General features: G+C 44.7%; 1 protein-coding gene across 6 annotated transcripts; it reads left to right on the forward strand.

Moving 5' to 3' along the window:
* Positions 1-6,698: 6,698 nt before the first annotated feature.
* Positions 6,699-27,863, forward strand: ERMAP (erythroblast membrane associated protein (Scianna blood group)). Of its 6 annotated transcripts, none has more exons than XM_045799802.2 (13): positions 6,699-6,916; positions 14,088-14,168; positions 16,424-16,513; positions 16,723-17,061; positions 17,322-17,600; positions 19,066-19,182; positions 19,722-19,754; positions 20,751-20,783; positions 22,556-22,576; positions 23,362-23,382; positions 23,480-23,506; positions 23,600-23,626; positions 25,263-27,863. In XM_045799802.2, exons 3-13 carry the CDS (start codon positions 16,435-16,437, stop codon positions 25,985-25,987), a joined length of 1,701 nt encoding a protein of 566 aa, XP_045655758.2. In that variant the 5' UTR covers positions 6,699-6,916; positions 14,088-14,168; positions 16,424-16,434; the 3' UTR covers positions 25,988-27,863. The 6 variants fall into 6 exon arrangements, with proteins under 6 accessions (XP_045655758.2, XP_045655761.2, XP_045655759.2 ...); XM_045799805.2 differs by having other exon boundaries at positions 14,088-14,125; XM_045799803.2 differs by having other exon boundaries at positions 6,699-6,913.
* Positions 27,864-27,970: the final 107 nt, after the last annotated feature.

Genomic DNA, 27,970 nt, shown 5'->3' on the forward strand with positions numbered 1-27,970 from the left:
TCATTTCACAATTGTTTTACAATTACAATTTTACAGTTATTTAAAATAATTTTACAGGGACGCCTGGGTGGCTCAGTCGGTTAAGCGCCTGCCTTTGGCTCAGGTCATGATCCCAGGCTGTTGGGATGGAGTCTCGCATGGGGCTCCCTGCTCAGCAGAGAGCCTGCTTTTCCCTCTGCCTGCTCTGCCTGCTGCTCCCCCTGCTTGTGCTATCTTTGACAAGTAAATACAGAAAATCTTTTTAAAAAGAAAATTTTACAAATTAAAATAGCTGGCTATCGTTTTTCATTTATTAGAACAGGATTGAAGAAAATGGTAGGTAAATGCTTTGACAACAGAAATCTTGTTCAGTCTAATAGTAATAATCTGCCTCTCTTCAGGGCTTATGATATTCCATGCACTGTTCTTAGAGTTTCACATTTATTAACTCATTTATTCCTGTTGATAAATGTGTACAATAATGTACGTGTATAATAACGTTATTATCCCCATCTTACAGATAAGGCAACAGAGGCGCGGAGAAGTTAAGTGACTTGTCCATGGTTACGCAACTAGTAAGTACTGCAGCAAGTACTTCAGCCAGGATTCAGGAGAGGACAATGGCCTATCCAGAGGAAGACATGTCATCTGGATCCCCTACTTCTATTCCTCTAAGAATTAGGCAAGAATTGAAAACCCAATTGATGGATTCTAAGCAGGAAGTTGTTCAATGGATATAGAGTTTTCGTTTTGTAAGATGAAAAAGTCCTAAAGATCTTTTGCACAAGAATGTGCATATATTTAATACCACTGTACTCTACACTTAAATAAGGTGGGAAATTTTATATTATGGTGTGTGTGTTTTTTTTTTTTTACCACAATAGTTAAAAAAGCACAGCCTTTGACTCAGCAATTCCACTTCTAAGTCATCCTAACTAAATAATCACAGATAGCATTATTCTTAAGAGTGAAAAACTGGAAACAATCAAAATAATTGTAACAGGGGTTGAATAAATAAATCGGATAGCTGGCATGGGATTCTATGCAGCCATTAAAATGAGATAGGAGAATATTTATTGACATAATAAAACGTTTTTATTAAATGAGAAAGTTACAAAGAGGAACATACAACATAATCACAGTATTTGTTTCGAAAAAAGATTATTCTATACATACGGAAAAGAAGCTGTATGAAAACACACCAAAATGTAAATCCAGATTATTCTGAGAGTAGAGGGAATTTTTTTTTTTATTTTTATTTTTTAGAGAGATTGAGAACTTGGGATCAGGGGCAGGCACAAAGGAAGAGGGAGAGAGAGAATCTTAAGCAGGTTGCACACCCAGGGCTCGATCTCACAACCCTGAGATCATGACCTGAGCCAAAATCAAGAGTCAAATGCCTTAACTGATTGAGCCACTCAAGCACCCCAAGAGTAGAGGGGGTTTTTATCTTCTTTGTGGTCTTCTGTATTTTGCAAAATTTTTACAATGAACACTTAAACTTTAGCAAGATTTATACTTTCTTTTAATCAGAAGAAAGTCTAACAAATGTTATTTTAAACTTCTATATTAATGTTGATTGGATTATTGTTAATAATAAAAGTGGCCAGATTAGATTGGATTATATCACAGCTGGAAACAGGGCAGGGACCTTTGGAAAGCTTTAGAAAGCCAGCTAAAACAGACTGCATATAGGGTATGAAGGAGTGGAAAAGCCAAAGGAGAATACTGGCAAAACAGTGGAGGCGCTGATACAAGTGAAGATTTGCTGTGTTGGCTTGGGAAAGGATGGAGGAGGAGGTAAGCGAGAGGGGTGTGTGTCGCGTGTGTGTAAGACAGTCAGTGTACACTTAGAGGTGGCGAGAACAGTTGTCTAGCTGCAGAAGGTACAGATGTGGAGACACTGGTTTGGGATTCTTCATCAGGAAAGTGAGGCTGGAGTCTGGAGGGAATGAAAGTCCCCTCCTTGTTCTTCCTCTATGAGTTTATGATCTCTATCTATCTATCTATCTATCTATCTATCTATCTTTCTGTCTTTTTGGGACCATCATTGAGCCAGAGTTTACATTGATATAACTATGGAATATTTTTACAGTTGAGCTGTATTACTTTCACTTTTTGGACAACCTTTTTCTCCTAGAGTCAAAAATTGCCTTTTTTAAAAATTCACTTAATTATGCATCTATTGTTAATTCTTCCCCCAAATTCTCTATCTGGACTATACAATACCTCTTGATCTGGTCACCTGAATCTGGTGATCTTTCAGCGTCTTTTTTTTTTTTTTTTTTTTCCTTGGAGACATCCTTCCTTGGGCCCATCCTCCTCTCTCCAAATTGCGATCTTGGCCTCACTGTCCAACTATTGTCCTAGGATTTCCCCTAACCACATTCTGGGGATTCCCATCTCTACTCTCCAGTGCCAGATCCCCTGATCTTCCATTTGTGGTTTATTCTCTCATTTTAGAAGAGCACATTCTCCAGTAACCTCCCCAGAAGGGGTTTATGGGAGGTAAATTTTTGAATTTGCTTATGTAAAAATGGCTTTGTTTTACTCTCACACTTGACAGTTTGGCAGGGTACAGATTTCCAGATTGGAAATCATATTCTCTCAGAATTTTAAAGGCATCGATCCATTGTCCTTTAGCTTCTCATGTGGCTAGATCCTGGAGAAGTCTGATTTATCTGATTTCCATCATATCCTATGAAATTTTTTGTTTGTGAGTTTGTTTTCTGGAATTTTTAAAGGATATATATTTTTCCTTCGTCCTTGGTGCTCTGAAACTTCATAATGTGTTGTGGTAAGTCTTTTTCATTCATTATGCTAGGCACTCAGGAAATGTGTGGGCTTTGGGGAGACTTTGTGATAGATTTCCTTGTTTTTAAAATCTTTTCTTTCTCATTTCCCATCTCTCGGTTTTGCTTATTCTGCTTTATAAGAGATTTTCCTGAACTTTATCCTCTAGTTCTTCCGTTGAATGTTTTAAGATTTTATTTATTTATTTGAAAGAGAGAAAATGCGAGAAAGAGAGCATGAGAGGGGGGAGGGTCAGAGGGAGAAGCAGACTCCCTGTTCAGCAGGGAACCCGATGCGGGACTAGATTCTGGGATTCCAGGATCGTGACCCGAGCCTAAGCCGGAGGCAGTTGCTTAACCAACTGAGCCACCCAGGTGCCCCTCTGTTGAATGTTTTAGTCTCTGCTATAAAATTTTAATTTCCAGGAGTCTTTCCTGGTTCCCTGGCTTTCCTTCTGGTGACCTCTTGCTTTGTGCTGTGGATTCAGGGTCTTCTGTTATTTCATATTTCTGAGGACCTCCTTTGTGATTTTCTGCCATTTTCTTTTACTTCCTTGATTGTCTTTGTTGTTTATTTTGGTCTCTGGCTTTGGCTCTGAAGTCGGAGGCTTTCCTCAAGTAATGATAATAGCTGCCATATATTGGGTGTCAAGCACTGTTCTGAATATTTTACATGTTTTAACTAACTTAATCCCTAGGCCATCCCAATGAGGCAGTTACCATTCTTACTGGCAAGGAAACTGTGATACAGGAAGGTTAGGCTCTCACCCAGGTCACAGAGCTTAGAAGTGAACCAGAATCAAACCTCTAGCTCTCCAATTCACAGGAAATAGGAGGGATAGAGAAATAAATTAAATGATACCACTTGAAAGCAATCAGCCAAATCCAGAATGTAGGGCATTGTACAAGACAAATTTCTAAGTTTTACCAACAATCAAGAGTATAAAGAAAAAATTTAAAAGAAGGGCAGAGGGATCATTATAGAATAAAGACCCTTTAGAAACCTAACCACAAAATGTAATATGGGTATCTTACTTAGATCCAGATTTGAACAAACCACCTATAAAAAGACATGTTTGACACCACTGAAAATGTGTGAATGTAGACTGCATATCAAATCATATCAAGGGATTATTGCCAGTTCTGATAGGTGCAGTGATAGCATGATATATGTAGTTGTGGGTGTGTTTATGTGTACCTTAAAAATTACTGAGGACCCTAAGAGGTTCAGCTTATATGGGTTATATTTTTTTGAAATTTGCCATAGTAGAAATTAAAGTAAGAAGTTTTAAACATAATTATTACTTCATTAAAGACAATAATAGGGGGTAGGGGGATGGGATAACTGGGTGATGGGCATTAAGGAGGGTACATGATGTAATGAGCACTGGGTTAGTTATATAAGACTGATGAATCACTGACCTCTACCCCTGAAGCTAATAATACACTCTATGTTAATTAATTGAATTTAAATAAAAACTTTTTTTTTAAAGATTTTATTTATTTATTTGACAGAGATAGAGACAGCCAGTGAGGGAGGGAACATAAGCAGGGGGAGTGGGAGAGGAAGAAGCAGGCTCACAGCGGAGGAGCCTGATGTGGGGCTCGATCCCATAACGCTGAGATCACGCCCTGAGCCGAAGGCAGACGCTTAACCGCTGTGCCACCCAGGCGCCCCTAAATAAAAACATTTTTAAAAGACAATGCACGTTAACATAAACACTTATATTACCGTAAACATATGTTAACATAAGCATGACCTAAACATAGCAAATACACATGTTAACATAACACGTTTTATGAAAAACAACTATTTTCTGAAACAAAAAAAAATTAGAGGGAAGAGTGGCACCGTTTTACACATCTATACATCTCTTAAGTGTCTGGCTGGATAGGGGACAGCTGCAATCTCATATAGGCTCTTGCTTTGATCTGTGGCAGGAGGCTGTGAGGTTGAAATGGATGTAACTGGAAAAGGGGCATTTCAGTCGCCTTCTCAGGTAATTGTGGATATTCTTCTTTGATACTATAGCAGACTTGGCAAGTGGTAGTTTCTGAAAGGTTGCTGCAGGATAGGATCTAAAATCATACCAGTAAACTCTTCTTGTCTTTTTTCCCCCGCGGCCTTATTGAGATGCAATTGGCAGGTGTACAACTTGTAGACTCGATACACTTACATATTGAGAAGTGATGACCACCATAAAGTTAGCCGGCACCTCTCCATTCTGTCACATACTTACCATTTCTTTGTTGTGGTGGGAACGTTTAAGATGGGCCTTCTTCGCAACTTTCAAATGTATAATACACCAACAAACTTCTCATACTCTGTTACAGTTAAACGCACTGGTGTATCTTGCATATTGAATAGGTCTTTTACCTTTACATGATTTTGTCAAGACATACATTAGCCATATGGAAGTTATTGGTTCACAGAGTTATGCAGATATTTCAAATGTTAACACATTTCATTACACAACATCAAAAAATCACTAATCATTAATGTCACTGCCAATCTCATGAGAATGATCTTTTTTTATTGGGAAGCTCTCAAGCCCACAGGAGCAGATGAAATGTCAACACAGTGAAAAAATAAATAACAGCTTATTATTATGAACATAAGAATACTGTGTGACCTCATGAAAGGGTCTCAGGGGCTCCCGGAGTTCATAGACCCCACAGACCCTACACATGGCTGTCCTAAAGAAACTCTTGCACATGTGAACCACGAAAGACTGTCCCTGGCAGCACTGTTTGTAAAAGCAAAAGCCCAGACACAAGCCACCTGTTTATCAATGAAGGACTGGACGGAACATTGGTATATTCGTACAGTGTCTACCACACACTGGGGAATGAATGGACTAGAGCTCTGTGAATCCATCTGGATGAATTTCGGTATCTTAATCTGTACTCCACCAAAAAGCAGAGTGTGAACTGAGTCCTTCAGTGCAAGAGTTTACTTAGGAGGTGATCCCAGGAATCAGAAATGGTGAGTGAGAAGACAAGGAAGAAAAAGCACTAAAATGTGCATTATTGAACTAGTGATGTCTTTTGGGCTACTGTGCTCATTCCCTCTGGGAACTCTCTGAGGTATCGTATAGAATACAGCGCAGAATTGTCCCTCAGAGGTGTGAGGCTGGAGCATTTTCCACTGACGCCGTCCCTGCTCAGCTGATCCCTGGGGTATTAAGTAAGGTTCCTGAACCCCTGGGCTGCGTACAGGTTGAAGAGCCTTCCCAGCCTTTGCAGAGGCCAGATTCAGATAAGAGACACTGTGGCCTTTGAGTGGCTTGCTGGCAGCTTGCCTGCAAGTTTCACTACCCCAGAATCGGGCAAGGGTTGCGGGGGAGAGGGGGTTGAGGGCATATGGTGTGAGCCACCACAGGTGTCTGCTAGACTCAGAAACTAAGGTTGAGCGAAAAAAGGAAATCACAGAGAATTATGTACAATGTGCTCCATTTGTATAAAATTCAGAAATACATAATGCATTGTTAAGGATACAATCGTGGATATTATGAATGTAGAGTTATGGACATTATGAAAGCAAGACAGGCAGGAAAGGGTTTATCACATGTTGGGAGACAGTAAGCAAGTCCGTTTGTCAGAAAGCACACGTCGGGGTGCAGCTGGAGATAAAGGTAGTGGGTTAATGAAGGGAGCTAATTGGAGGGTGTCTGTGAAACCAATCTTCAATTTTACTCTAATATGGAAAGTAAAGGGGAGCAAGCTTGTCAGAAAGAGTGTGACAGGATCGAAACATATTGAAGGGAATCACTACTCAGCTTGGAGGGAAAGGGGGCCAAGGGGCAAAGGTCCCTTACAGGGGTAGCCCTGGGACGTTCCCTCACTCTTAGGGAGCCTCCTCTTTGCTCTGTTTCTTTATCAGGAGCAGACAGGCAGGGTGTGGCTTGTTGGTGTATAGGACACGGCTAGAGGGAAGTGTGTGGGACAGGGGGAGCCCCTGGCTTCAGGCTTCTTTGGGCTTCGAATAAAAAGGTGAACTCTTCCCAGGCTCGCCTCCGCCTCCGTAGCCCTGCCTGATGTCCCTGCCTGAGGCCTCATCTCCCTGAATGGCCGGAGGGAGCGTTCCCAGCTTGGAGACTCCAGCTCTGCTGGTGAGGGACAGAGGGCCCTCGATTCCAAAGGTGGTGAGTCCTTCTCCCTCTCTCTTTTTTTCAATCTTTTTAGTCCTTTGACTTTCTCAGGATCCTCACATTTGTTGGAGAAACTATCCCCTTTCTCGTCACTCACATTTTAGAGGATGAAATGGGGGGAGGGGAAGTGAGCACAAAAGGATGAGTGACAACGGGGCTGGATAGGTTTTGACGAAAGACTCTCATTGAAGTATTATTGTTATCATTATTCATTATAACAACCATCTTTTATTTAGCCCTTATTATTAGCCAGGTCCTGTGCTGGGTGCATTTAGACTGAGCATTTGTAGATTTCCAGGTTCGTCTTAGCCTCCTTGAAGTTGTCAAGGGAACTTCCATTGTGTGTTTTTTTCTGACTTAAAAGTTTTGAAATTAAGCTCTTTAAAACCTAAATGTAAATGAAAACCTGGGGACAACACGTTCCCAACATGTGTAGTAGAAAAAAATTGTTACTATATGAAGAATTTTGTAAACCATTGAAGAGAAAAAGGCCCACATAAAAAAATGGACAAAGTATTTAGACAGGTAATTGACAAAGCCCAAATGACAAAGAACTAATCAAAAAATATAAATTAAAATAAAACACCATTAATTCTTTTAAAAGAGATACATTTTTTTTACTCATTAAAATGACAAAGATTTTTTAAAAACATAAAACCCTGTGATGGGAAGACTGTGGGAATTTCCTAACTTTGGTAAATGGATCTGACCTTTCTAGAAGGCAATTTGGTAGCGTACATTAAAAGTCTATTTTAAAGATGGGAAACTCAAAGCCTGAGAGTTTAAGTGACTTGCTTAAAGTTACAGAGTCAACAGTTAGTTAGGGACTAAGCCAAGATTAGGGCTAAGACTTCTAACTCTGGCCCTCAATGCATTATCAATTGTAGCAATAACAATGTGTCAGAAAACCTAAATATCCTACAATATAGAATTATTTTTAAAATTCTCTGATATCCATGATGGAAGACTTAAGTCATTAAAAGAGTATTTGATGGTATGGGAAATTGTACATAATGTGGTGCTTAGGGAAAATGTCAGATGTCAACAGTATATATGCTCTGGTCCAAGTTTTAAAAAAAGTTACACATATGCACAGAAAAAATATTTGAAGAAACATAGCACTGGGTGGAGGGATTACAAATGATTAAAAACAATTTAGCCATTTTGGGGGGGTAATTTCCAGATTTTCTACGATAAGTAGGATAGAAAAAGCAATGCATTTTATTTAATAAAAACCTTTTTAAAAAAGATATATTTATTTATTTATTTGAGAGAGAGAGCGTGCACAAGCAGGGGGAGGGGCAGTGGGAGAGAGAGAAGCAGACTCCGTGCTGAGAAGGGAGCCCTATGTGGGGCTTGATCCTGGGACCCTGAGATCATGATCTGAGCCGAAGTCAGACGCTTAACCGACTGAGCCACCTAGGCGTCCCTAAAAACCTTTTTTAAATGGCTGAAATGCTATGGGGCTATCCCGGAGGTGGGTTGGAGCTGGCTGACTGGTGGGTGCCTGTTAGGGCAGGAAACGTCTATCCCAGAGGGCAATGTGAGGGGCTCACAGAGTCTGAGGGAATTTGAGGCCACAACCAGGGGACAGAGTGAGGAAAGAGGGCTTTTAGTTCCTTGAAGTTGGATGAGTACAAAGAAACGAGTAAGAATTCTGATAAAGCAATGAAAAAATACGTATTTACATATAGCAGTGTTCTCGGGGGACGTGCTGACTATGGGGACTTACACCAGAGGTGGCATCCGGACAGCCAGTGACCGACCACTCCCACACACTATCTGTTCACCCTTTTCTATTTTCAGTCTTTTTCTTCTATCCTGTCTCCTCTCTACCATCTTTTAGTTTCCTTCGCTGTTCTTAGGTTTCTTCTTCCCATCAGACGTGAAAATGCATGTTGAATACCATGGTTCTTCTTCCCCACCGCTCTGTCCTCTGAAGGCTCTCAAAATTAGAATCTGACTAATCCTCCTCCTAACTCAACAATTTTGTAAACTGAAGCATCAAGTTTCCAAATTATTTCTAGCAAAGAACTGAAAGACAAGCACTCTAGATGTATAATTTTTCCTTTTTATGAAGCACAATTACAGTATATTAGAGCTGGAAAGGAATTTGGTACTCCATCAAAATTCCTTCACTAAATGAATTTACTTTTTGCTAAATTTAGTTTTGTGTTACATATTTTATTGTTATATTATGCTTTATTAATAAGTTAGGAAATAGAGATGAGAAAAAATTGTCCATATTTCCAACACCTTGATTATTAACTGTTCCTATTTTATGGGACTTCCTCTCAACTTCATCCTTAAACACTCTTTAGTATAATCATTGTAAATAGGTCATTCTGTATTTTGATTTTAACACATCATTATTAGTTTTCACTTGAAACTTAGGCTTGATGAACCATAATTTACCTAGTCATTTTCCTCACTGATGTGTTTGTCGGTAGTCCAGTTTTTCACTATTATAATAATACTGCTGAGATCATGTAACCTTCTATCTTTCAGATTCTTTTCTTAGAGTAGAGTTCCAGAATATTTCTTACTGGATCAAAAGGCAAATACATTTCTTTACTTCTCGGTTCTTCCCAATTTACAATGAACTCAACGAATGTAAGTGAATCTCCCATTTTAAAGATGGGAAACCCAGGGCTTAAGAGCTTAAGTGATTTGCTGAAAGTTACAAAGTCACATAGTAAGTTAGGGACCAAGACAAGACTAAAACCAAGCCATTTGACTGTAGCCTTCCATTCACTAGGGATACCAGCTTTTCCTTTACCATTTGGTTTTATTTAGCCTTAGATTCTTGAGAATTTTCCCACTGGCTTACTCTTTGCTCTTTTCAGATGAGATTATGAATGAAATTCACATCTTTAATAAAAAAGCTAAGATCTTACATCACGCTAGTCACACTCTACCCAACAACAGAATACACATTTTTAAAAAAGGCACATGAAACATTTACCAAAATAGACCATATGCTAGCACGTGAAACAAGTCAGTAAGTTTAAAAGGATTCAGATCATACAGTGTATGTTTTTTGCCCACAATGGAATTAAGTTAGAAATTAATAACAGAGGGACACCTGGGTGGCTCGGTTGGTTGAGTGCCCGACTCTTGGTTTCAACTCAGGTCATGATCTCATGGGTTGTGGGATTGAGCCCCGGGTCTGGCTCTGTGCTCAGCGGGGAGTCTGCTTGAAGATTCTCTTCCTCTAGTCCCCCCCACCCCACTCGTGCTTGTGTGAGCACACGTGCTCTCTCTCTCTAAAATAAATAATCCTTAAGAAAAAGAAATTAATAATAGAAAGGTATCTTTAAAGTTCCCAAATATTTAGAAACTAGATAATACACTTCTGAATAACCCATAGGTCAGAGAAGAAATCAAAAGGGAAATTAGAAAGTATTTTGAACATAATGAGAATAAAAACCACCACATATCAAAATTTGTGAGATGTCACTAAGCAATAGCAGGAAGAAATTTATAGTACTACATGACTATGTCAGAAAAGATCTCAAATCAGTGACCTAAGCCGCAAGAAAAAGACAAACCCAAAGGAAGCAGAAGAAAGGAAGTACTAACAAGCGGAGCAGAAACTGATACAGTAGGAACCAGAAAAACATTAGAGAAAATCAGTGAAACCAAGAGCTGGTTCTTTGAGAAGATCGATACAAATGATAAAGCTCTAGCCAGACTCATCCTGAAAAAAGAGACACAAATTACCAGTGTCAGGAGTGAGAGAGGTGACATCACTACATTAATTAATTAATGAAGCAAATTCTTAAAAGACCCGAAGTACCAAACTCACTCAGGAAGAAGCGGATAGGTGGGGTGCCTGGGTGGCTCAGTCGTTAAGTGTCTTGCCTTCGGCTCAGGACGTGATCCCGGCATTCTGGGATCGAGCCCCCCATCCGGCTCCCTGCTCTGCTGGGAGCCTGCTTCTTCCTCTCCCACTCCCCCTGCTTGTGTTCCCTCTCTCACTGGCTGTCTCTCTCTGTCAAATAAATACATAAAATCTTTAAAAAGAAGAAGAAGAAGAAGAAGAAAAAGAAGAAGAAGAAGAAGAAGAAGAAAAAGAAGACGACGACGACGAAGTGGATAGGGACACCTGGGGTGGCTTAGTTGGTTAAGTATCTGTCTTCAGCTCAGGTCATGATCCCAGGGTGCTGGGATCGAGCCCTACATCGGGCTCTCTGCTCAGCAGGGAGTCTGCTTCTCCTTCTACCCTTCCCCCCGCTCGTGATCTATCTACCCATTTCTCTCTGTCTCACACACACACACTCTCTCTCAAATAAATAAATAAAATCTCAAAAAAAAAGTGGATAATCTGAGTTACCCCATGTTTATTAAAGAAATTGAATGTGTAGTTATAAACCTTCTTGTAAAGAAAACTCCAGGCCCAGATGGCTTCACTGGGTGATTTCCATCAAACATTTGAGGAAGAAATAATAACAGTGCTGCATAAACTCTTTTAGAAAATTGAAGAGGAGAGAATACTTCTCATCTCATTCTATGTTGACAGCATTACTCTTAATTACCAAAATCAGAAAAAGGTATTACAAGAGAAATACTGACCCTGTCTTTCAGTGGACATAGAGGCAAAATTCTTAGCATTTTAAAAAATTTTTTCCAAATGTATAGAAAAAGGATAGTACTTCATGATTGACTGGGGTTTATCCCCAGCATGCAAGATGGGTTAATATTTTAAAAATCAGGGGCGCCTGGGTGGCACAGCAGTTAAGCGACTGCCTTCGGCTCAGGGCGTGATCCCAGCGTTATGGGATCGAGCCCCACATCAGGCTCTTCTGCTATGAGCCTGCTTCTTCCTTTCCCACTCCCCCTGCTTGTGTTCCCTCTCTCGCTGGCTGTCTCTATCTCTGTCGAATAAAATAAAATAAAATCTTTAAAAATATATTTTAAAAATCAACCGATGTAATTTACTATATTAACAAACTAAAAATTAAAAGTTATCTGAGGGTTACTGAAGGGAGGCGGTGGGTGGTGGGGTAACTGGGTGATGGGTATTAAGGAGGGTGCGTGTTGTGACGAGCACAGGCTGTTATACACAGCTAATGAATCGTCGGACACTACATCAAAAACTAGTGATGTACTATATTTTGGCTAATTGAGCATAATAAAAATAAATAAATAAAAGTTATAATCTCAGTAGATACAAAAATATCATTGGACAAAACTTAACATCCATTCCTGATAAAAACTCTCGGTAAACTAGGAATGGAAGGGAATTTGCTTGACTTGATAAAGGGCATCTATGAAAAGCTTATGGCTAATATTACACCCAATGGTGAAGAAGGAATGTGTTCTGCTAGGAACAAGGCAAGGAACCAGTGTAATAAGGCAAGATAAGGAAATAAAAGCCCTCCAGATTACAGAGGAAGAAGGAAGACTTTCTTTATTCACAGATGATGTCATCACCTATGTAGAAAATCCTATGGAAGCTACAGAAAAACTCCTAGAACTAACAAGTGAACTTAGCAAGAGCATGGATATAAGACCAATATACAAAAATCAGCTGTGTTTTTACATGCTAGTAATGAAAAATCAGAAATTAATACCATTTACAATAGCATCAAATATTAAATATTTAGGAACGAAGCTGACAAAAGATTTTATACACTGAGAGCTATAAAATAGTGCTGAGAGAAATGAAAGGTGTGAATAAGTGGGGAGATAAGCCATATTCATTGGCCAAAACATTCAATGTTGTTAAGATGTCAATGGTCCTCGAGTTGTGTATGTATATTGAACTTTAGGAAGTGAGATCATATATTTATTAGGGGGACATTCTTCATAAAGGAATTCCATGATAATCACTCTGAAAAGTGAGGAAGTCATTTGCCTATTTTGTGTCTCATGCTACAGGTGAATGCCTCCTTCATTCTTTCATCTACTGATCCCTGTTTTATATTCTACTTACTTCCAGAAAGAATCCTGTCAGTGTGCTTGCATAATACCCTGGTGTGTGCATGATCGCCTTTCCTATTCCAGGTGTAAAACGAGGAAAATAATACCGACTTTTCAGGGTTATCGTCAGTACCAAAGACGATATATGTAGAGTACCCACAGGCATAGTAAATGGGAGCTATGTTAATCTAGAACAATATTAGCAATTCAAAAATATATTCATGGTTTAGTGTTAATCCGAACCTACATTAATATAGTGTTGATTATTATACTATGGATACATGTTAACTGAAGAAGGGGCCATCCTGGCCAACCGGATCAGAAGGATGAATCCTGGAGATGAGTATGGTGACCCGATGGTTATCACATCCAAATAAGAAAATCTGAAATAAAAGACCTAGCAGCACTTGTTAGTTTCCATTCCAAGCTCTGAGAAGAGGGCCCGCTGAGCAGCTGTGGCTGCGGCTTCTGGCTGTGGACCCCGGGAGCGGAGGGGTGGGGGGTGGGGGTCACTTTCAACTGTGCTTCTTTGCCTCCTGGGCTGTGTGTGCCTTTGCTCAAAGTTTACTCTGTTTCTCTTCCTTCTCCTTCCTTCCTGGTCATCTTCCTCCTCCTTCTTTTAATATGCACTGTATTTGTTTTCTGATCATCAACGTTATATGTATTCAAGTAGAAAATTTTGAAAATGTAGAGGAGTATAAGGCCACCTTTAATCCCCACTGCCTTCTTTTTTCTAAGCACCTTCTCCCTAAATGGTATCATACTATGTATATTGTACTCAAAGTTACTGGTTTGGATTATAGTAAAAATGTCCCAGTGCTATTAAAGATTGTCCTATGACATGATTATGAAATGCTGCATAGTATTTCACTGCAAGAATGTATCATAAATAGTTCACTCTTTTCATTTTAATGAACTTCTGGGTTTCTTTCAGTTTTTCCTTTTCAAAAATTACTTTGTGATGAGCGTTCTCACCAGCAAATCCTTACACACATCCTTACTGATTCCTATGGGATTCTTTTCTGGAAGTGAAATTACTGGGTTAAAACTTCTGCATATTTATAAATCGCTTAATACTTATGGCTAAATTATCCTTGTGACAGTCGTTTAGCAATGAACAAGGGAGTTGGTTTGCCCGCATGTGTGATAATTCTGGAGATTAAAAAAATATTAGATAATTTGAAAGGAAGACAAAACATATCTAACCGTGGTCTTAATTTGCGTTTCTCTTTTTGACTAGAGAGTGAATGTCCTACTTCTGATGTCATCCTCCCCGGGGTTAGTCTGCTCCCACAGCTGCTTTCTGTTCATCAGGAACGTGGTAATGTGCTTCAGGGAGACTCCCCTCCTCAAGCCACCTCAGCTGCCTTCTGACAGAGTGACAGTGTGATGGAAGGACTTCATTTGCTTTTTTTATTTTTAGAATCTGGTGCTAATGAGTTCACATGTATTTTCTGTGAATCCTCACTATAGCCCTAGCTATGAGATAGGTACTATTATTAGTTTCATTTCATGTGTGAATTGAGAGGAGACTTGGAGAAACTAACTAACCAACTAACTAACTAATTAACTAACTAACCTGTCTAACGTCACACAGCCAGGTAATGGCAGAGCCAGGGCTGGAACCCAAGCTGACTCTAGAGCCCAGCCTCTTAATCACTTAATAATCTATCTGAATCTCGGAAGATGGGGCTGTGGGGGTCTCCTCTTACTTGACTTCAAGCAGCCGTGGTTCAGCGTGGAGCTCTGTGTCACTATGGGCATGTCTACCCAAGGGGTGTTACAAAAGCACCTTCTAGTTGAGGGGTTTGGGGATTGGGGTAACTCCCAGGGATCCTGGGCCCTGCCTACTTCCACCTTGGATGATAATTTTTTTAAAGATTTTATTTATTTATTTATTTGAGAGAGAGAGTGATAGAGAGCACGAGTAGGGGAGGAGAGGGAGAAGCAGGCTCCCCACCGAGCAGGGAGCCTTATGCGGGGCTCGATCCCAGAACCCTGGGATCATAACCTGAGCGGAAGGCAGACACTTAACCGACTGAGCCACCTGGACGCCCCACCTTGGGTGATAATTGATAAGGCAGAGAGCTTTTCTCCTTGACCTAACTTCTGTTGTTCAATTTCTGAGTAGCTGGTAACTGCGGGAAAATGGGTGGGAGAGAGGGGGAAAAAAGTCCTAACTGTAATCCTGACCACGCTGTGTCCTGGTGCTGGGCTGCCAGCTGCAGCCCCAGGGGATTAGAGATGGATGTTACATACATCATGACTGAAAAACATAAGCGACACCACCTTAAAGCAGTGTGCTGTTTGCCATGAGAGAAACCGAACTGGAAATTTGTTCAAAGCTTAAGTCCCTCTTCAGGTTCCCACCCTCCCTTTGACGGCCCACTTCCTCCGAGTCCCATTCTGCCCTGTTCCAAGACCTGCAGGGGCCTGGCCTGATGACTTCTACAAAAACCTTCCTCTTTGAAAAGGATTTGAAATCTTGGGGAGAATTTAAGAGACATTATCTCTTCTGGAAGTTTTTTGTTTATTTGTTTGTTCTTTTAGAGAGAGAGAGAGAGCAACTGGGGCTTGGGGGGGCAGATAGAATCTCAAGCAGGCTCCATGCCCAGCATAGGGCTGGAGGAGGGGCTTGATCTCACAACCCTGAGATCATGACCTGAAGAGTCTGATGCTTAACTGGCTGAGCCATCCAGCTGCCCCACTTCCTCGAGTATCTTTACATTTAAACTTCATCCCGAGTTGTGGCATGAAAGATTTGTTTCCTACTAAAGGAATTTCTGGCAGTAGCAAGTAGGTGGGGAGAGAGTTTTCTAGTAGGGAACCCTCTGGGGTGTGCTTGTGGTTCCTGCGCTCGGTGATTTAGTAATAACGACTACAGCACATTCACTGAGCACTTCTGCCAGGCATTTGTGGCAAGAGCTTTCCATGCACTGTCTCCTTGAACCTGGGAAGAAGGTTCCACCTTTATAGATTAAGCCGTGGAGGCCCACAGACATTAAACAATGTTCCCAGGAACACGGAGCTGGTACCTGAGTGGAGCCAAGACTTGAATCCCCTGTGGGTGGAAGAGTGGCCAGCAACAGGCCCTTTCCAAGTCTGGCTTCGGACACTGAATGCTAGAAGAAGCCTGTATTCTGGTGTGTACCTGTTTAGTCCTAGGTGTAAGTCCCCGTTCTTCCAGACTCCTCCCTAAGCCTTCCAAGTCTCACTCAGTGTCTCACTCTCCGTGTCTCCATGGCCCTCACTCACGGCATTTATAGACACCCATGACACCAGCCTCCACGTTGAGCACTTTCCTCCTTCAATCCTCACAATACTCCTGCCAGGAGGCACAGTTATTATACCCATTTTAAAGACAGAGAAACAGAGTCTCAGTCGCAAGGTTGCCCAGAGAAGCTAAGTTATAAGTTGACGTGGAGGTAAGTAGCAGGGCTGGGATTCCACCTGTGGGCTGTGTGGTTCTGGAGCCTTGGCTGTGCAGCCTGCCTCTGCACCCCACCTGCTTACCTCGCGCCCAGGCCCACGTCAAGCTCACCAGCCCTTTCTTGTGTCTCCCTGCATCTGTCCTAGTTCGGTCGGAGATGGCAAGTTCCTCTGGCTTCTGGCTCTCCGGCTGCCTCGCGGCACTCGTGTTCCTCCGGCTGCCCGCGCCCTTGTCAGGTAGGAGTTGGTGAAGCTCTTTCCCTGCCTGGGACGTCTGCCGAACGACTCCCAGGAACAAGGGAGCCTTATTTCTAACCGCCTTCCGTCCTTTCCAGTGTCCTTCCCTGGCCCTGCTCTTCGCCAAGACACCCCTTTCATCCTACGCCCAGCTCCCTTCTCTGGTCCCTCCCTGACGCCCTTGTCCCCTTTCTGTCCGCACCGCACAGGGGACGCCGACGACTACCACCTGGCCCCGCTAGGAGGCACAGCCCAGCTGCTCTGCCCGCTCGCCCTGTGGCCGGTCACTGTGCCCACCGTGGTGACCTGGCTGCGGTCCCCACGCCGGGACGGCTCCCAGGTCGTGCACGTGTTCCGGGACGGGAGAGACCGCGAGGAAGGCGTGATGCCGCAATACAAGGGGCGGACGGCGCTGCTGAGGGACCCCCGAGAGGGGAGCGTGTCCCTGGAGATCCGCCGCGTCCGGCTGGAGGACCGAGGGCCGTACCGATGCGAGGTCCAGATCGGAAACGTGACTCGACAGGGCACCGTGACCCTGCAGGTGGCAGGTTAGTCATTTTCAAAGGGGGGACGGAGGTGCCCCCAAGACCTGAATCGGGGGATGCCGTTACCCTAGGGGCGGATTCGCGAAGGTGTGAGGATAAAGCCAGACTGTCTCCCAAGGTTGGGAGGACCCTGGGGGTGGGGAGAGGGCAGGCGCGCAAGTGCCCCGAACAGCCCGCCTCCCCGGGAAGCTGCGGAGAGGGGGCAGGGCTCCGGCGGGACCGCGCCCCCACTGCCAGGCGTCTTTGCCCCCGTCCCCCTCCAGTTCTAGGCTCCGACCCTTACATCCACGTGAAGGGCTACGACGCTGGATGGATCCAGCTGGTGTGCAGGTCCGCGGGATGGTTTCCACAGCCTTTGGCCGAGTGGAGAGACCCTCAAGGCAGGGTGCTTCGTCCCCTGTCGGATGGCCATGTCCTGGAAGCTGGGCTCTTCCGGATAGCGGTGTCCAGCAGAGTCAGGGACAGCACGCTGGGAAATGTGTCCTGCACCGTCCGCAATTTGGCCCTCGGCCAAGAGAAGACCACGGCCATGCTCATAGCAGGTAAAAGCCGGGGCAGTAAACGGGCTTGAAGCCCCTGGCGAGAACTCCTACCTTAGTGGAAACTTTATAAAGAATTTTCAAATTTTTTAAATTCTAAGAGTAACACACATTTGTGGTAGAAAACTTGAAAAAAGGATGAACATTATAAAGAAACCAAAAATGGCCTATTAGGTCATAAATTAGAACTGCTGCTAACCTTTTGGGGCATTTCTTTCAAGACGTTCTCATATGTCTGCGTCTCTGAGTGTGCGTGTGTTTGCAGGTATGGATTCTGGGTATCTTCCCCTTCAGTTACAACGTCACGAGCATTTTCTGCCCATGTCCTTAAGTAGTTCTTTGCAACATGATTTTTAAGGGCTACATAGTAGTTCGTTGTGTGGTTATAGCATAATAAAACTAATCAAAGCCCCGTTTCTGGACATCTGGACGTTTTCCAATTTTTCCTCCTATTATAATGAATGGTGCAGTGAACATCTTTGCGCAAAGTTTGGGAAGTGATTCTGATTATTTTCTTAGAATGCATTTCTGGAAGTAGGATTAAGGGGTCCAAGGGGTATGAATCTTTTAAAGACCCTTGAAACACAGAGTCGTGGGGCAGAGCAGAGTGGTTTTGAAGCCAAGAAAGACAGACTGTGGCCTGGGGTCCCAGATGAGAAGGGGTCATGACTTCTGTGAATCCCTTCTTTTTTCCCCTCTCTGTCCCCCTCCCTTCCCTGACTACTGTCACTGAGTGCTAAGTGCTGTACTTGCCTGACCTCTTTAAATCTCCCAGCAATCCAATGGGACAGGGATTATATTGTCTCTATTTTGTAGACGGTCAACCAGGCTTGGGGAGGCCCAGTCCCTTGCCCCGGGTCGCACAGTGTTGAGTGACGCCTCGCATCCAGCTGAGGCTCTTCCCACTGGTCACAGAGCTGCTTCTGCTCCTTTTTTCTTTTTTCCTTTCTCCTTTCTTCCTGCCTGGGCTTTAGGTCTGCTCCTGTAGCGCCGCAGAAATTGTTCTGCCCCTGCTGGTAGGGCTCAGGGCCAAGATGTCACTCACTGACTGTTGTTTCACAGCAGAGTGAGGACTTGATGGGGAGACAGGTGGGTGCTCATGAGAAGACTAGAGAGGATCCTGGAGGAAGCCCCTCCTATCCTCCAAAGTCCCTGGAAAATGGCTCCATATTGGGCAGGCCAAGGTTGCAGTTGAAAAGTGGAGTTGAACCCGTTGTCTTCAGGCAGGACCATCAAAACTACCCCTAAGAAATGAACATCTCACTTTAAAGTCATCCCTGGGTCATCCAGGGTGGGGGTTACTGAGAGAAGCGAAGACTCTCACCAGTCTTGGCTGGAGGTCTCTCCCTAGACCCGATGGAGACGGTTGGGTGTGCTTGAGTCATCTGCACTCTGAAGTGGGGTCCTTGGCATGGGAGAAGCTGTCAGATGTCTCTTTGAGGGTGGCCATTGGTGGTTTCTATTTTAGCCCCGTCTCCAGGGAGGATCTCCTCCTCCGCAGTGGCTCTGGCTGTGGTCCTGCCTGTCCTGGGGGTTCTCATCATCGTGGGCATTTTCCTCATCTGGAAGCAAAGAAGATCAAAAGGTAACCAAGTGGTGAGGGAGTCCTGGCTGGCCAGAAGTGGGACGGGCTTCTCGAGGACATGGCCGGGAAGAAGTAGACGTGGCCATGAATCATCCATAGGTTGGAGACCCTGTAACATGGCTGAGAGAGAACTGGGAGAGCCCTGCTTGGGGACTCCCAGTGCAGAGAGGGTCAGAGAAACTGCAGAAAACTCCTGGGCAGAGCTGTGAATCCTTATCTTTTGATAAATCAGAAAATAACTGATCATGCCAGCCTTCTAGTTAGTTAAGAAATTCAACTCTATCCATTAGATAGAACCCCATAAATATGGTTGAATTTCACAGGATCGCAGGGTGACAAATGACCCTGGAAGTCACAGAATCCAGTACTCCTTCCCCCATCTGATGGTTTGAAGACCCTCTAATCCTTTCAAATAGTCTCATGCCCACAGTGACAAGGAGCAAAGTCCTACTCAGGCAGCTTGGGCCATCTTTGGACAACCCTGCCTCCTAGAAAAAGCCCTTCCTTACACTGAGCTGACACCTCTCTCTGTCTTCCAGAGAAGCTTCTCTATGAGCAGGTGATGGAGGTAGGTAAGTGTCCTGAGCTGGGTGGGGATGTTACTGTGTTTTGTTCATTTCGTGCTCCCAGTGCCCATGAATCTAAATTGTATACCTGGAAATGCCAGTCCCTGCTGTGCTTGCTGGCAGGGTGGTGGGGCGGCTTTACTTGTCCAGTTTTCACAAACTCTTACTTGTCAGAGCTGCTTCCGGTATGTTTGGTGATTTTCGTATGTGAACTCACTGCTTGGTCTCATTCTGTGGGAGTCGTGTAGCTGTAACGTGAGGGTAGCTTTTATTCACTTGACAAACAATTAGTAACGTCTACTAAGCACCGCGGACTATACTAGACGCTGGGGCCCCCATGCCGTGTAAAAGCAGACCCAGTCTGTGCCTTCTTGCAGTTTTCAGTCTAGTCAGGGAAGCATACATGAGTGAAGTAATTACACAAATAAATATGCATCAACGCCACAAAAGGATGTTCTAAGGGCTGCAAAGACTAGAACCAGGAGGAGCCAACCAACCAAACTTGAGGGACAGGAGCGGAGTCCCCAGAGGAAGCGATGTTTGATCTGGAAGACATGCAGAGTTGGAGAAAGAGGGAACAGAAAACCTTCCACAGCAGAAAGAACGACATGCGAAAGACACACAGTGCAGAAGTGAGGGGAAAGGTGGCGGGATGAGGCCGTGGACTTTGCAGGGGTCAGGCCAGGGGAGGCCTTGCAGAGCACGTGAAGGGTTTTTGGTTTTCCTTCTCGGAGCGGTGGTAAAGCAGTGAACGGGGCAATCCTGACCAGAATTGTGCTTTGAGAAGTGCTCTCTGGCTGCGGTGTTGAGAAAGGGCCAGAGGGGGTAAGACAGGATGTGGGGGGTGCTTGGGGGGGCACCATTTCTGTCATCCAGATGAGAGATGGTGAGAGCCTGGGTCAGGGAGGTGGAGATAGGGAGGTTCAAGAGCGGGTGAACTCAGTAGGAGTCGGGGACCCTCAAAGTAATGGCACGGAATCTCATTTACTTTTCTTCCTCTAGAAAATCTTCTCTCAGACCACGCAAAAGAAAAAGGTAATTATATGTATAGAATAAAGAGTAGGGAACAAATAACAAAGAACATATTCTTTCTACTTCTACATGAATGCTGACAGTCTATCATACATACATGATACACACACACACACACACACACACACACACACACACACACACCTTCCACTGATATTATTGGAATCTACTTTCCCATATCAAGGGGCTATAGGGCAGCCATGGTGAGGGGACGCCCTTGGTCAACAGTCACAGGTCTGACTGTCCTGAGCTCCTTCATCAGCCTTTCCACCAAGTACTTAAAAAGAAGGTCTAGTTACTATTTAAAAAGGTATTATTATGGTCACATGGGGTGTATGAACATCTCAAAAATCCATACGACTTTTGCATTGAGAAAGGCACCCTGATATGATGGGAGGGTCACAGGCTCTACAGAAAGTGACTGGCTCAGTGACATCTGGCTCAGATCACCGGTCTGCCACTTACTGACCTTGGACAAGGCACTTTACTGCTCTGAGCTTTGGTTTCCCCATCTGTAAAATGGGAACACGAAGTCCCCTCACCTGATTGTTTTCAGGATTAAAATAGACAACCTAGAAATTTCTTATTACGAAGTCTGGTACCCTTTTCCCTTCCCATCTTTCTTCTTCATTAATTGAGCGTTTGCCCTGGGCCACTGTGAGTAAAAGACACACCCAGGGTGCAAAAAAACAGGGGCTCTGCCCTTGGAAGGTCTTGCTGGGAAGACAAGTCCCCGGCTCAGAAATGGCTCTGTCTGCACTGATTTCCGCATCTCCTCTCCTCCCAGGTGGTGAAAGTGTGGGCGCGCACACCCCAGGGGCGCTATGGCCATTCTGTCCAAGGGCGGAAGGCACAGTGTGGGGTAGTGATGCTGGCCTCCGACTGGGAGGCAGACAGACGTGGGTTGGAATCCCGCCTCCTTGGCCACTTATTAGCTGGAGGACCCGGGCTAATCTCCCTGTCCCTCTGAGCCTCAGCCCGGCACTCTATAAACTGGGGCTACTAATTATGGGCACCTCACATTGTGGAGGGGAGTCAGTGCCCACCTCATTATAACAGGACACAACAGATGGAGGCTATTAATAATGGGAAGAGTAAAAAGAAACCCTAAGTTCCTTAGGGGCCGTATCATATGCAGTTTCACTGCCCGAGCGTGCGAGGCCTAACCCATGCCCAGCCCTTAGCACAGGGCCTTGCAGTGGACCCCGATGTGTAACTTTAATTCTCGGGCAGAGCCAGCGCTGGGAGACAATGTGGGCTGATGGCCTTCCCGGAAAAGCCACAAGTTCAGTACTCCCCAGAAGCCTACAGCTTATGTCCCCAAACCTGGGATCTCCAAATGTATCAGTCTCTCCGTAGTACTTCAAGGGAGGCACCGTCGAGAATCACAGAGCCCCGGTGACGCGCCAAGGCTAGGCCTACAGCTAGTCTTTAGGCACAGCTGTCCCCGGCAGCAGGTTGTTAAAGGGCAGTAAGGCACTCATGAGCACGCAGTTACACACACACAGACACTCGTGGGGACCGCAGAAAGGGAGCCGGACAGAAAGGGGGGGCAGAGAAAGGAGAACCCAAAGTTCCGGGCAGCCCGGGTCATCGGGAAAGTGGCACCAGCACCACCGGGCTCTGCAGTCCGAGCTTTGAGGGATGCGACTGATTCCAGGGCCCACGGGCTGGTCATGGCCCCTTCCACCAGGGGGGATGGAGTGATGAGCCTTCCTGCGTCCCGGGGATAAAGCAGCCCCATCTATTCACTCGTGCCTTTTTCTGTTTTTTAGGAAGACTCCATAAAGCCCTCAGTAAGTTCCACTCCTCATCCGTGCCGCAAACCTCCTTCTGCTGACGTCTTTGCTTTAGGATGAGTGTCTGGGTTTCACTTCTTGGGGTAGAAGAGGGGGGCAGGGGTACTTGAGGCCATGGGGGTTGCAGATGTACTGGTTCTCAAAGTCCTCTCTGCTCAAATATTCCCTGTTCCTCTTTCCCATAGAACTGTTTTCTGCTCTCTCCCTGGGAAAGGTTTTACCAGGAAGCCTTCACCTCCCATAGGTGAAGCCGCCTGGGAGACCCTTTTCATTCCCTAGGCGTGACATTCCCTTCAGAGGGATCCGAAGCACATGAATCCTCGTTAAAGTGAATGTGCGGAGCAGTGTTTTTCCACCGCTTCACATATGAGAACCTCCTTATAACCAAAACATCTTCAGACATTGACAACATGTCTGTTTTGTTTTATACCGCGAAAACATACCTAAGGAAAAGGAAACGGGTGATGGTTTTAAATGAACTCACACTTTATTCTTCTCCCACAACATCCTACAAATGTTGACGTTGTCATGGCTTATATGCAGAAGATGTGTTATTGACTCGGTCTGTTGGGAAGTTCTGGTGGACCCAGGAATTGGATGACCCCCGCCGTGTGGCTGGGGAGCCCTGGCCCGCGGCTGGGAGCCACTGCTGCTGCAAGCCCCATTGCGGGGAAGCGCAGCGCACTGAGATCCCACCTGGGAAGGTGGTTGGGATGGGACTGCAGCGCTCTGGGCACGCAGAAGCCCTTGTTCTGATTGATGCCACTGTTTTTATTCTTCAGAGAAGCTCCGGAGTGAACTGAGTAAGTGTCCCGTGTTCTTCTAACGCCCGTACCACCTGATCTCCCGTTGAGTCTGTATTTCCAGCGATAGCTCACCCCCTTCTTTCTTCTTTTATAGAGTTGAAAAGAGCTGCAGCGAACTCAGGTGAGGCACACCTTCCCTGCCCTTGGCCCCCACGCCCCAAGAGTTCTCCGTTTTTCTATCTTTTAATTCAAGCATCCCCTTTACGTCTTTCAGGCTGGAGGAGGGCGAGGCTGCACTTCGGTAAGTTACACCAGTCAGGGCATCCACATGTTGGAGCCCCTGGCTCCGGTCCTGTGGAATGCAGACTGTCATTTAAAGCTTTTTAAAATCAAATCTGTTTATCTGCGTATCAAATTTTAAAAAATCTTTGTGATTTTTGGGGTCACATTTAGATTTAGATTAGATTAGATTAGAAAGTCTCCCCTCTTTTAGAACACTGATAAATATAGATGTTGATCTTCTTATGGGTTCTCTATGATTTTTGAGATTTATCGTAAGTGTATTGGTTATTTGTATGTTATCTTCGTGACTTGTCTGCTCCTGTCCTGTCCTGGCTACTTTTTGATTTGTGAGGGTTCTTTCTGTATAAAGTATACTAGTCCTTTGTCTTATTTTTCACAACTTATTTTTCCACTTTTTCATTTTCATTTAACTTTCCTTATGATATTTTTTTGATGTGTGAGTGTTTTGTTTTTACGTAGTCAAATTTATTCTACTTTTCCTGTGTAGTCCCTTCCATGCTTTCAAGTCTGGGAAGTCCTTCCTATCCACAGCTGGACCAACAGCCAGTACTCCTGTTTCTTTCCACACACCTGCTACGTCCTTCTTCAAAGATCAGTTTTCTTGGGGGGCAGTGACTGAGATTCTCAGAGAAGAGAATGGGTGAGGCTCGTGCTCTCACAATGCAGACCCAAAAAAGGTTTTGTAGTTTTATTCTAAAAGATTTGCACATCTCTTTTCATTTTATTCTTAAGTAGTTGGCTTTTTTTTTTTTTTTTGCTGCTATTTTAATGAGACCTGTTATTTTCACTGCTTTGCAGTCCTTGTCAATTTTCCGGCTGCTCATCCCCCTTCTGTTCACACGGCTTCCTTCAGGCAGGTCCAATTTGGCACTTGAGAGAACACCAGATCACCTTGGTTGGCATTCGACCCTTCCGACACTCGTGGTCTGGCTCACCCCCACCACCTTGACTGAGTACGGGTTTCACGGGTTCACTCTCCAAGAAGAGCCTGTCTTCTGTACTTGGGGAAGGGGGGAGACTCACTGTGACCCTCGTAATCCACAATTTTAAAGAAGAATCCTTCTCTCTATATTACCATTTAAAAATAATGAGTGTAAGCAATGATTTTCACTACCAAAATGGGCATCACACAGTCACTGTGTGAACTAGGCACCATCTCACGCATTAGCTCATCAAATTTGTACAAATTTGCCCCCACTCCCATTTTACAGAGGAAGGAACTGAAGCTGGGAGATAAATAACAAGCCGAAGGTCACATAAGCAGCAAGCGGCAGAGCTGGGACTCACACAGCCGAGCTGGCTACTGGGTCTAACATCAAAGCCTGTGTTTATTGTCATACATTAGATTCCTTGGGACCATCAGAGACAAAGGCAGTGTCTCCTAAGGATTAAGGCAGCTTCACAGACAGATGAAATACTTTGTCCTCCTTCAACTTAATACACTGCTAGCAGATCTAGGAGATTGGAAGACAGTTTTCTTTGGCTCCCTTGCATACAGGGGAGGGGGAACCATGAACTCAAATAGGCCAACAACAGTGGTCACAGACCTAGAGATTATCTTTCCCTCCAAATTTACCCAAAGATCCCCTAAGACCTTGCCTTCCCCAGCCTCACCTGTCCGTGACTCTCTGCAGTGGCAGTGACCCTGGACCCGGACACAGCACATCCCAAACTCATCCTGTCTGAGGACCGGAGATGTGTGAAGCTTGGAGACAGAAGGCAGCCTGTGCCCGATGGCCCCCAGAGATTTGACTTCGTCGTCAGCGTCCTGGGCGCTGAGTACTTCACGGCGGGCTGTCACTACTGGGAGGTGGATGTGGGAAACAAGACCAAATGGGCCCTGGGGGTGTGTAGTGAGTCTGTGAGCAGGAAGGGGAAGGTCACCGCCACGCCCGCCAACGGACACTGGCTTGTCCGCCAGAGTAGCGAGAAGGAGTACGAAGCTCTCACATCCCCGCAGACCACCCTGCGCCTCAAGGAGCCCCCGCGGTGCGTGGGGATTTTCCTGGACTATGAAGCAGGCATCATTTCCTTCTACAATGTGACCAGCAGAACCCACATCTTTACTTTCACCCATACTTTCTCTGGCCCCCTTCGCCCTTTCTTTGAGCCTTGCCTTCATGATGGAGGGAAAAATACAGCGCCTCTAATCATCTGCTCGGAACTCCAGAAATCAGAGCCGTCACCTGGCCGGGAGCCAGAAGAAAAAGGCCACGCAAACGGAGACGTGGCCATGAACGTGGACCCTTCCTTATTCCCACCTCAGGCATCAGAGCTTTTTCCACCCGGGGATATGATCCTGCCCTGGCCCTCTGACCTTGCCCCAGCCCTTCAGGGGCTCAAGGTTCCTTCTTTTTAGGGCCGTTCTTCATTACCTGCTCCCCTGATGGCCCAGCGCCCTGCCCTGGATTTCAGTCTGCTGGCCCAATGCCCGACTCCGAAACATGCCATCTCCTTTCTCCAGATCTAGACATTGTGATTTTGATTCAAACCACCTTTCACCCAGGACTCAGTTCTAAACTCTGTCATCCTTCTGGGGACTTTAAAGTTCCCATTGCTCAGGAAGAATTCTTGAAAACCAAACGAACCGTCAGATTAGGTTCAGGTGATGACGGTGAATGTGTGTCACCGAGATACAGGGGTTCTCTGCTCGAGGAGCTATTTAGAGGAACTTCACCCTGCCTCATCCTGCACTTGACCTTTTAGTCCTGAAGTTATGGTGCCTAGTCCCTGACTTCTCTCTTGTCCCCTCCAGAATGGCTTTTTTCCCTTCTCTGAGTGCAGACTTCTAGCTCCCAAAGCCAGCTTTTTAAAAGTAAACATGTTGTGGGTCACATGCTCTTCCTTCTTTCTCCTGGAACACGGGGCGGGGAAGCTGGAGGGGTAAACATGCCATCCCTTTCTGTGTCCTCGATGCTCGTTTACAGCGTAGTTTCCTGACGTCTAGAGCTAACGTACAGTCTTCAAAGCTAGCTTACCTCCTGATGCTCACCAGGTGCGGGGATCTCAAACGTGGTAGCCACAGTCCCGAAAAGCCTCAAGAGCGCAGTCAGGGAGCTGGGACTCCCAGCTGCAGACGCGCAGCCCATCTGGGCGTGGCCTTGGACAGACAGCCGTGGATGGGTCTGTCTGTCCCCCCGGCCCTTTCGAATCTCCTCCTGGGATTTAGAGAAGTCCAGCCAGAAAAGCGGCAGTTTTAACCAACAGCGCAGAGGCTTTTTTTTGTTTGTTTGTTTTCCATAAGACCATTACCCTAGAGGACTTGACTATTTGTGTAGCAAACAGCCTCCTACGTCAGAGTACTGATTTCGAGCAGGAAGTTGGTAGCTCACGTCTGAGGTTAAAATCATGAACCTCATTTTTTGGCGTGGATTGCAGAAAGAAGCCTACTCACTTTCAAGTCATTCCACATACGTGATCGGGCCTCTGCGGAGATACTGGCTGATACCAGTTTGTACATGAGAACACAGTTCTACCCAACAGAAACGGGATCTTTCTGTCAGAAGTTCTGTTAGTGCCTGTAATAGTTAGGGTCCTCCGGGCCAGTATATATTTGTTATATTTATATGTATAAAGAGATTTGTTATAAGGAATTGGCTCACATGACTTTGGAGGCTGGCATGTTCCAAGATCTGCAGGGTTAGTCAGCAAGCTGCAGACGCAGGGGAGCCAATGGCGTAGTTCCAGTTTGAAGGCTGACAGGCTTGAGACCCAGGAAGAATCAGTATTTCCAGTGGAGTCTGAAGATAGGGGGGGAAAAAAAAAGTCCATGTCCCAGGCTGAAGACTGTCAGGCAGGAAGAATTCTCTCCTACTAGGGGGAGGGTTGCTTTTTGGTTCTATTCAGGCCTTCAACCGATTGGATGGGGCCCACCCATAATAGGGAGAGCAATCTACTTTATTCATTCTACCAATTTAAATGTTAATCTCATCCCGAAACACCCTCACAGGAACGGAATAATGTTTGACCAAATGTCTGGGCACCCTGTAGCCTCGTCAAGTTGATATATAAATTTAACTGTCACAATTAATGGGTGAAATTTTTTGTTTGCTTTTGTACAGTTCTTAAATAAAAGTTTGATATTTGTTGTGTGGCATGATGAATGAGCAGTTGTGGGGAGAGGCTTTGCACTGGTAATAGGAAAACACCTTATGGGATTGGTTTTTGAACAGCCTTGAACCTACCCAAGCAAGCTTTAACCACAGTTAGAAATAAAGCCACAGTTTTATTTCTGATCTGCCTTCTCGGTATTTCATTTATATCAATTCATAAGCAATAGTGTATGTGGGGGTGTATTTATATTTTACTCATTCATACTCCGTTTCAAACATACTTTCCTGAA

The sequence above is a fragment of the Ursus americanus genome, chromosome 12, assembly GCF_024610735.1.
Source record: "Ursus americanus isolate L20-20 chromosome 12, mUrsAme1.1.p, whole genome shotgun sequence".
NCBI lineage: Eukaryota > Metazoa > Chordata > Mammalia > Carnivora > Ursidae > Ursus > Ursus americanus.